An 11,017-nucleotide genomic window follows, 5' to 3' on the forward strand; every position below is an offset into this window, starting at 1 on the left:
AGGCACCAGGCTCAGTCTTGGCTCCTGAAATATTCTCAAGGCGTTTGAGACATTAATGACATTATAACAAGTTTATAGTGGACTCAGTCATGGGCACCCTGAACTCCCAGTGTGAATCAAGGGCAGTTGGATGCTAGCAAAATCCAGCCTCCCAAACAGGTCCTGTTGCTTTTAAGAAATTGCAGGCTCTGCTGTGTATGAACCGCTCCTTTAGAGGGCACATACAGCATACTTGAAGGACTAAGAAGATTAAAACAGGAGATGAAAATAAATGAATAGGCAACACAGAAAAAGAGAGGGGAGATGAAAAGAAACACGGGTAGGAAGGAATTTGTAAGGGAAGAAAATTTATGTAGCTGTGGGGGCAGGAGCAGAACGTTGTACAGACCGGAATGTTGCTGTTCCCTGGGAGGTTTCTGCTGAGCTCTTGACATTAGTGCCTGCAAAAAACAAAGGAGGGAGAGAGAAGCCTGATTGCAAGGCTGCAATAATCAAACCATTCATTTCTGTCTTGAAAACGATGAGAAAAAAGGTAATTGGATGTATTGTGCTTTTCAAAAAAAAGCTGATTTTGAAATGAAGGGAAACCTTCAGAAAACATTGCCAGTTAAATAGCATGGTGAATGACAAAGGCTGCAGAGCAATATACTTGGTATTATAAAGTAACTGTACTTGAAAATAACTTTATAATTGAATAAGGGTACATTAAGAAAATATGATTCAGAACCAATATTATAGTAATTAGATAAAGGAAGCATAAATGAAATAACTGCAGGAAGAGTATTTCCATAGAGATTATAAATGAGATTTTGGTGGAGCAGAAAGGCCTTTAATTGTAATTTAGTGTGCACTACAGAATTATCAGCACAGTGTGTTAGGTCATCGTATAAAAGAATATCTGATAATTTCCCCTAATAAGCACATGACAGTTCTTCATATTCTTTCATTACAGCTGATTAGGTATAAAAACAGTATTCCTTTGTTGGACTCTTGTTCAGATCTTTTATGAAAAGGCAAGACACTGTAACCCTGTTTCTGTATTGCTGTCCTACAGACATGGTATTTAAAGAGGCCAAAGTGGTACTTGAGTAAGTTTTTAAATCTTTATTTTGTTGTTTACCTTTTAAGCTAGTTTATTTAAATTCAGTTATTCTGTTTATTGCAAACACTAAATTACAGCATAAGTGTGTGTAAGCAAAAAGAAAACTAACCCAGCAGACAGCCTAGCTAGGTTGCCTGACCTGTGCAAAGCCCAGCCACGTTGGTCATGGTCTAGATAGAACTGCTCCCACAGCTTTGGACTGTAAGGTCTTAGGCACCTAAAACGGTGGCCTTGTGCAAGCTCCAAAGTACTGCTAGCCTGAACATGTTCCTGAATTACCTAGCGATTCATCGGCTCAGAAACTCTCAAGTGGCAGGAAAGCAAATTTTTTAGGTTTATCCCTAGCTTTCCCTTTCCTAATAATTTTGAGCCAAAAATTACTATTTACTGTTTTGTATTGTTGCAGCGCCTGAAGGCCTCTGCTGAGCTTATGACCCAGCTATGACATTGTGACAAATTGCATCACTAGCCCCCCCCCAAGCTTAAGTGCAAATTCAGAAAATAAGTAAGGCCCCATAATTGGAACTAATGAGATGCTTAAATCACGTTATTCTCCAAATGCTTGCTTAGCTTGGAAGTCTGTATGTCAGGAGCAGTAAAAACGTACGTTTCAGGAGTTCATACATTACCAGGTGACCCACAAAGGATGGGACAAATTACCTAGGCTTCCCCAGCATCCTTCAGGCATTTTTGGTTAAAGAATTCCTTTATGTTTAGAACTGCCTTTTAAGCAGCTGGCGTTGATACCACCAGGTTTTTTTCCCTTTGCAATAGTCTAATTCACTGAGGAAACGGGAAACCTTGGTACAGGGCATTCCTCAATCTGACAGTGCTCAAAACATCTCCCTCCTACTGCCCTGTAGGTGACCTACTTGGAACCAACTTGTTCAGCATTAGCTTGGGTAGCTGCATGGTGGGCTCTTGCCTGCTGAATCACCCGTTAGTGATTGCTGGCAGTTGCTTGCAGTGGCTGCTGTGGCTCCAGGTCCCTGCTTCCAGGACTGTTGTGCATTTTGCTGTTCACTGGGTAAACTGCAAAAGATGGCCTTGGAACTGGGGTCGGGACCTGGGATTCCCAGATGACTGCTCTGATGAGAACCTCATGTTCTCTGCTGTGCTTTTCTTGGGGGTCACAAAATTTCACAGGTGTCAGGCAGATGTAGGTGTGGTGGAATGGGGTTAATGTAGGTTCCATATCGGTGCAATCTGACACAGCACACAAGCCATCCAAGAGCCTGCACTTGCTCTCACAGTGCCGCAGCTTTAGCAAGAGATTAAAGGAGAGCCAGTCACTGTGACAGGCTGTCATCAGAAATCTGAAGCCTTTTTGGGACACAGAGTACACAAGCTTGAACTTCTTCCTGCAGGACTTTTCTAGCTGAGTGAGCAGCCATTAGGGAGACCTGCTGTCTCCTTCTTTAACAGTATTTGAAAGGAGACCTTTGAGTGAACTTGTTTTCTCTGGAGCAAATACCCGACGATGTGCCTCCATTTCTAAGAGAGGTGCCTGACTTGGTCCTGTAGGGCTGCCTCTAAATATGCCTTTATGACACCTTTAAGACATGCTCCTCACTGGCATTTCCTTGACCCTCTCGTTCCACGGCTCTCCCCAGGCATACGGACAGTTCAGGAACTTAACACAGGACTGGGACTTCCAGTGCAACCAGTAACCATTATAATACCCAGCTCTTACACACTGAACAGCAATGACAAACAAATGCTAGGAAGAGGAAACGTTACTGTTGTCATTTTGCAGATAAGAGCCTGTGATACAGCAAAATTTAAGCACAGCTTGTAAATCTCTCGTATCGGTGAGCAGTTACATGGAGATATCTCCTATTTTGCATAAATAATGCTGGGATCAGCTGTGCTTCTTTTTAAGATTTCTCCCAGCCTGCAGAGAAAGGAGCTGCCTTAGAGGGCTCCCTTGCAGCGCTGTCATTCATATTCAAAGGTCCCACCAGGCCAGGATGGGACTTAGGGCAGGCAGAGGGTAGGACCTAGGATGAAGGTTTCCCAGGCTGGCTAAGGGACAGGCTTAGCTGCAGCTAACTAGAAGTTTTCTGCCAGAAGTCGCAGTGGGCAGCTTGGAGCTTCTAGAAACCAAATCATGGACGGGGTGGGAGGAAAGATGGTTAGACCAAGCACTTGAGGCCAGGAGGCCCCGCTCCAGCAGGCAGGCTCCTCTGTATGCTGTGGCAGGCAGCATTTTAAGCAGCCCTCTTCATCCCCCGTGATGCGTCTTCCTGAGCACTTAGTGTGTAAGCTCCATTAGGTGACTATAGATGTATACTAGCAGAAGAATATAAATACAGGACATGAAGTTTCAGTCACTTAAGGTAAACTTACCAAAAGGTCAGCTAAATATTAACATTGCTGTGCCCAAAATTAATTACAGCAAGGGCAGTTTCTGCATAGATTAATCCACTGACAGAAGACACTAGCAAAATCATTAAAAGATGAATGAGCAAAGTAGTCTTGGTTGCCCAATTTTCATAACCTTTCACAAGAATGAAAAAAATGCCCAGAAATTGCTTCAGATATCTCAAGAATCATTTGTCAGCCTAGAAACTTAATTATGTTTTTGCTTTCAGGAAGATATCCAACACTTGGCTTAGCACGGGCTGGTTCACAATGACTATCGCATTAGAGCTCTGTGACAGGATAAATGTTTATGGCATGGTGCCACCGGATTTCTGCAGGTAGGATTTATTTTGGAACCATTATTAGCCAACAAGGTTGAACGTTACAGATAAATATCTGAATCTTTAAATTTTTTTTCTCTGCAACATGTCTTCAGTCCTCTTAAAGCAATTAATTAACATGTCCCAAGATCTGATTCTGAAAAGAACAAACAGCATTTAATTATGTTATATAAAATATTTAAAAAATTTGTTTGTAGTGTGGGAGAATTAATCCATCTTGTTGGTTTCTTTTAGTCTCTGAATATTTATCAGCTAAAAGTAATGCAATAATTGGCATGAAATTAATCTGAAGAAAGGAGTACTGGAAAACATTACTTTTAATTTGTTTTTAAAGTTTCTCCCAGTTAATAGAGGAACGGAGTTCACAGTGACTAGTTTCTAAATTGAACTTTCTGCACAACTCAAATTAAGGTTGTTCTATCTCTGTTACATGAATCCCAGTCTTCCAGTAAACCAGCTTCCTAAATAATCCCCACCAAAAAACACCCCCAGAATTCGGACCTGCAGAATAGATGGATCAGTCCCGTAATCACCCGTTTTGGTCATGCACGGGGGTGCGGGCCACAAGAGGTAGAAGCAGCACACAAATTCTGTCAGTGGAAGCTACGTGACCCTTCCTGCTGTTTTATAAAGGAACAGCATGCGTACATTTTATGGCTACGCTGTGCCTCCAGCCGTATTCGGGACTCAGGCCCAAGGTGCTGGTTAAGGTTTCCTCCTATGGATCAGTGATAGAGGGAAACAGTCTTCAGGACTTCTGGTGCTGGACTAAAATCACGTTAGCATGATGCAAAGCACTGATGCAAAGCACGTGATGCAAAGCACTGATCCAGTACAAATTCATACAAATTTGTTTTACATCAGCAATCTTTATGCTGACTTAAGTATCACCTGTCCATCCATTACTAGGCCTAGCACTCTGGCCTTTCAGAAAAACGTGGTTATGTGCCCACACCTCGTCCTGATCCCATTCGCACTGTTAGGTGACCCCGCAACGCACAGAGCTGGTACTGGCAGTCTGGACCGATGGCATCAGCGTAACGTTTCATCACCTGCTCAAGAATCCCTTTCATTAAGAAGTACTTGCTTCAATTTTCTGTTGCAAATGTAGTGATCTCACTGAAGTTTGGTTCATTGACTAATTCAAGATGCCTTTCAGGGGCAAGGGGAGCAAGGCTGCAGTGACAGGTTAGCTCATCTATCAAACAACAGGACTGCTTTGACTTTCTTCTGAGCACTGAAAAAGATCATTCGGGAATCTGCGTTTGTCCTGGGCACACAGTAGAAATCCCTGAAGAAATTACAATATAAAATGTCAACACTAAATTCCACTTTGTAAGAATTTCTACAAATGATAACAAAACACTGATGATAAACGCTGTGATGTACTGCCAGATTTCATCATGAATTCTCCAAGGAAAATAACAAACTAGATCAGATATTCCAGACAACATAAATACCTTCCGCAGCACAGCATTTCAGTTCCCCTGTCATTTCAGCTGGCCAAGACACACTTCTTCAGTTTCTCTAAGTGGCTGGTCTGTCTTACTCCAGAAGTAGCTGTATTCCAGTGGCACGTGGAAGTAATTCTTAAACAAACTGATGATCTAAAAATAGAGAAGACAGCAATTCATTGTAAAGCAATGGTCAATCCTAACTTTTCAAGCAATGTAAGATTAGTTTAGATACATATACTCAATTAAAAAAAAAACCAACCTGTTTTTAAGAGAGGTTAAAATTGTCTCTGAGACTGTATGAAAGACTTTCATAGAATTTATAGACTGAAATCAAATTGATATAATATTATAACACAAGAAAGGCTGTAATCAGTCCTACCATTGATAGATGTAATAAAGCTTACAGCCTGCATAAAAAATCTTAACATAAAGGTACCCTCACGTGGTCATAAAGAGGGAAAAGGTCATTTCTTAATCAAAAGAATATAAAGTGTCTTTACTTCAGGTTTATTCCCCAGACGATGAAGAGGAAAACTGTAGGTGCCATGCCTTGAAGAAGCTATCCATGAAGATATATGAAAGGAACCTCTTGCTGTAAATACACTTAACCTTCTTAGTTTGCTCTTCAGCCACTCATGAGGAAGTTAAACAGTGCTTCCTTGCAAAGAAATAAGACAAAAAAATAGAATAGCAGAAATAAAGAAATATTCTGTAATTTTAAGCCATATTTCCTGGTTTTCAGTCAGACAAAATACAAAACTACCATTTAAAAAAGAAAAACAAAAAACAAAACAACAAAAAAACCCACACCACCTCATGTGTGTGCAAGATAGTATAGCTACTTTAGTTGCTGTGCAACTAAAGAATCATTAAGATTTAAAAAAAAGAAAAAAAAAAAACCAAAACCCAAACAACTCTTATTTCTATTCAGAGTTAATATCACCAAATTTACAACTTCAGCAGACACCCATTATTTTTTAAGTATTAATTTGTGGAGTAAGTAATGAGCATGGGTGATCACTGTCATGGAACTAAATGAGTATCACATCTGTACTGTGAAGGACATCTCAAAGGTATCATGAATATCATACTGTTGATTCTGCTACAAATTATTAGCTTAAGATCATTAACCAAATTGCTTCCCACCCATGCAGGAAAAATAGTCTACTGAAGGAGTCTGGAGTACAGACTAAAAGATTTGTCACTATTAATTGCAACAACGTGTTTTAGATTCGTTTCTATTTACTTTCACTGCACATTGATTTTTATAGCTGAACTGGAGTTGGTGACCGGATTATTATAAATTTCTAGTGCTTTACAGCAAAGCTATATGTAATATCGAATCCCTTTACTTTGCTACAGATTTATGCTGTAGTAAGGGTTAATGGCTTTGATATTGCTCTCATGCTGTTAAATACATCTGACTTGCACAGTCTAGAATAAGATGAAAGCTTGTGCTTCCGTGCACATTGCAAAGATTTTGGAGAGAGTGTGCACCTCTCGCTCTTTTGTCACAAGAAAGACAAGCCATCTTGCTGTATTTTTCCAGTGCCCAGGGATCCAATCCTAGCCTCTGCTGGAGCAAACCACCGCCCCAGATGGGAAGCATTTCCCTCTCTGAGCTCCCGTTGGCAGCCTGCCGTACGCACAGGACTCACTCCTGAACTGGGATGTCAAGGATTTTCCTCTTGCGTCCCCGCATCAGCAGCAGGATTGCGGGGCACAGATAGCACCGCAGCTCCTGAAGGCACTGCGGTGCTGCTGCTTTTCTTTGTGGCTGCTCAGCAGCATCGGTGGGAAGGACGCAGACGAGCCTTAACGCAGTTTGTAGTAACTCCAGTCCCTGTCCATTGGAGTCTCGGCACCAGCGAGAAGCTGGTTCCTTGCAGATATCTCTGGGTACTCCTGCACACAAGGAAAACTCAGGGTGTTAGTGAGAACCCCCCTCCTCTTCATGGGCCTTCTGGAACTCACAGAAACTTAAAGCTTAATTCTCAGCCTTATTTTAACTAATATTAATAATTTTTGCTCCAATTATGGAGCCGGATCATTTTCCTATAAGAATCCTCATTTGACTGCCAGGCCATTTCCCATCTGTGATAATTTGCTTGAAAATTGGCATTTGAAATCCTTTAATTTATTCCTTTGGGTACAGCTTTTAAATCTAGTGTTTTCTTACCTCCCTCTCTCCACTTTCAATGGCTTTAAATCAAGTCCAAAGAAGCAGTTGTTGCTAGTTACATTTCCTAGGGCTTATGAGGGGCTTGATGGAAGCAGGGGTACTCACAGGATTGTAAACTGTATGGCGCTCTGGTCCATACGCCTGGATCTCACCTCATTACCTTAATAACAAAATGCATAAGTGGTTTGGAAAACAGGGCTAGTATGGAGGGCAAAGAAAGGGGATCCTGGGAATAGAAGGCAAAAAATTATCCAGAAATGCTCAATGTCCTGGCACAGCACCTTGCCCATCGCTCAGCATGTTAATGACACTTCATTCACCCTTCAAAATACGCATTATTTTACAAAGCGTGTGAGTACATAGAGTTTTAGTGGGCTGATTTAACAACAGCTCTTCATTGGTAAAGGAAGAGATTGACCAGAATGTGATACGGGATGGTCTTGGTTTTCTGCCTTGTTTCTTTTGAGGCGAACGTTGTTTGCTGTATTTTCAACTTTCACTGTGGGTGGATACCATCTGTGGGAAAATGTGCACTGAAGTGGCAAACAGCAGATGACTGACGGGGGGTACGAGCACGGACACGGCTGCTGTGCTGGCAGGCTATTAGGCAGGAAGTAGCGTCTCTTTTGCAGAGGAACTTTCCTAGATTCCTCCCAGCTGTGATATTAATAGGCATGCAAAGACTGACAAAATACTGATTAATGTCCAGTATCAGTCAGTGATAAAACAGCATCTGTTTTAATGTTAATAAATGAGATGGCAAGCAATTTCCGTATAGAAATTACTCATGCATTTCATTTGCTGGTGACACAAGCTAATTGCAGAGTTAGAAGATAACACACTGCAGTTAATTTGGGTTATGGTGTAGTTACTCAAGCCAGAGTTCAAATCCAAACCTTACTAGCATGCCATCTAGGGGAATCCAGAACTCCCACAAAAGGAGAAAGACTTCAGGCAAATGTCCTTGGTACCAAACTGCCTTTCAGAGTTCCTAAATCCAAAATAAAACATTGGGAATTTAGCCTCAAAGCCTCAGTCAGTTGCAGAATAGTCTTGAAGAGATCTAAAGCCACCAGCAATTTCATTTTTGCATTGAATTCAGCTCCAGTTCAGCCAGTAGACCCACACACAAGCCTTGACAGCACCCAGCAGGGGATGCCTGAACCCAACAGGGTGCCCGGACCGCGCTCCTCTGCCTCTCACCTGCCAGGCCCTGCGCAGCGGGGGTTTCTGGACTGTTTCTGATGGGACGTTGCACAGAATATAGTGACCCGTTACAGCCTGGAGCTCAGGGCATCCGCTTAGGGTACTCTGATGTTAGCTTCACTGCCTTTGATGTAATGTAGAATCCCTGTCTTCAAAAGGGAAATCAGTTGCTAAAATATTCACTGGTAGAATACCGATAACATAAGAGATAAAGCACTTACTGGGAGGTACAGGCTTCAAAATGTTGCTTCAAAGAGGTAACAGAGGAGTGTAACCCTAGGTAAATACTAAGTTAGCAGAGTGAGGGAGGAGAAAGAAGGACCACTATCAGACCTTGTCTCCTTGCTCTCTCTCTCTCTGATCCACCTACCCGCTCCTGTACCTGTATACTGTGGGGTTTGTGTGGAGAAAATAAAAAAAATGACCAGCATTCTTAGAGATCCTCTGTGAGAAATCCAATTCCAGTTATCACCAATCATCCATTGCTAATTTCGGCGTACAGCAAAGGAACAGGGAAGAGACATACAGCAATTAATTTCCTGCTTTTTGCTCTTCCAGTTTGTGTTCTGCAAACCCCGCTCAGGCCTTCATTAAAAAGGGGTGGGGTAGCAGAGGGAGGATCCCAGCCAAATCCACCCGGCGGTTTCGGGGCAGCAGCCCTTCAGGCTCTTCGCAGCACTGGGCCCTGAGTAGTTAACTTACTTCCACTGTGACTGCATTTGTTCAAAGTCTGTTGGAGATATGATTTCAACTTTACTAATCCTAACTTTAAAGCAGTAAATATCCACCAAGCAATATAGGTTTACCCTCGAGAACACAAGAGTAAAATCCAGCTTCAGTGCAGAAAGGAAGAGCAGTCTAAACGAGAGGCAGAGGCCTACTTGTTTAGTAGATCTTAAGAAAAAGTAAATCACATTAAAATGTATCCTTTTAGATTTACAGTAACCATACAAATGATTCACTAATAAGAGGTCCACTGTATCAAAAAAGTACGTGAAAAATTAATTGAAGATTGAGATCTAATAGTTGTAGCTAAAACAAAAGTATTACATTTCAATATGAAGGGTATTTTTTACATTACAGATGTTTTCTGTAGGTGAGGTATTGAAGGATTTCTTTTCGCTCTCTTATGTATTCCAGTGAGAATACATCCAGTAAATTTAGAACCCATCTTATTCTAGAAATGTAATTTTATTGTTATTCTGGTCTTGTAAGATTGATCACCATGTTGTGTGACCAGGAAACCAGATTGATTGAATTAAAACGTTAATCTAAGGTACAAATGGAAAGCAGCAGCAATATCATACATTACTACTTCACATACAATATGGATAATGGTAAAATAAGAAAAATTAGAGAATTGCGTAGGTGACATCAGCTATCTTCCCCATCCCCTCTATCTTCCCCTTCCCCTTCTTCCCCTCGTTCAGTAAACACCTCTGCAAGGCTTTTTACAAACCACAATCTAGATATAAATCTCTTCTAAGCAGTTTGCTTCAAATTTCAGAGTAGTAACACAGCCCTGCAGCACTCTCCCTTGTTTTTGAGCTACTGCTGTCCTTTATTTAACTGGGAGGAGGGGATTAAAGGAGAGAAATAGAAAGGAAAGAAAACACCTTTGCCCCATTCTAATGTATTAAATATGCAAGAAAAATACAGCTACCTAGAAATTTGGTTTAACTGGGAGAAAAAGTGGATTTGAGCCCATCAGCTTATTAAAGATAGCATCTTTTCAATCAGTAAAAAAGAACATCTCGGGCTTCCATCTATTGTCTTTCTTCCACAGGGATCCTAATCATCTTTCAGTACCTTATCATTATTATGAACCTTTGGGACCTGACGAATGCACGATGTACATTTCACACGAGCGGGGACGAAAGGGCAGTCATCATCGTTTCATCACAGAGAAACGAGTGTTTGAGAACTGGGCACGGACATTCAACATTCACTTTTTCCAACCAGACTGGAAACCAGAACCACTCACTGTAAATCACCCCGAGATTAAACCGGTGGTCTGAGGGATGAACGCACGAGACCGCAATCACAGTCACCCACTGTGTCAGCCTTCGGGGTGTCGGACCTTCTGGGACAGCAAGGCAACCTGGAGGGGAAGGGTACCAGGACTCGCAGCTGACAGCAACAGTCAGGAAGTTATGATGAAGGAGCGGAGCCTATCGAGTACTTTCTGTCGAACTGTGTATTAATCCAGTATCTAGCCTCTTTTGGCCATCTGACTTCCTGTATGTGTACGTGATTTGTGAAAAACAGCTTGAGTATCATTAACGGGATGGTTAATTCATTATGGTTTTTTAAAGTACAATGCCACTGAATTTTCATAGTGAAAACTTATGGTATTTATTTAATG

At 41.5% G+C, this 11,017-nt stretch overlaps 1 protein-coding gene across 1 annotated transcript in view; it reads left to right on the top strand.

Annotated features, from left to right (window-relative positions):
- Window positions 1-10,670, top strand: part of ST6GALNAC5 (ST6 N-acetylgalactosaminide alpha-2,6-sialyltransferase 5) — a gene marked incomplete at both ends in the record, with an annotated part of 72,268 nt that extends 61,598 nt beyond the window's left edge. The window contains 2 exons of the mRNA XM_082311529.1: window positions 3,697-3,804; window positions 10,439-10,670. Of these exons, the coding sequence (XP_082167655.1) occupies window positions 3,697-3,804; window positions 10,439-10,670 (340 nt within the window). The remainder of the gene's footprint in view (window positions 1-3,696; window positions 3,805-10,438) is intronic.
- Window positions 10,671-11,017: the final 347 nt, after the last annotated feature.

This window comes from Platalea leucorodia (genome assembly GCF_965183815.1).
Source record: "Platalea leucorodia genome assembly, chromosome: 5".
Classification (NCBI taxonomy): Eukaryota; Metazoa; Chordata; class Aves; order Pelecaniformes; family Threskiornithidae; genus Platalea; species Platalea leucorodia.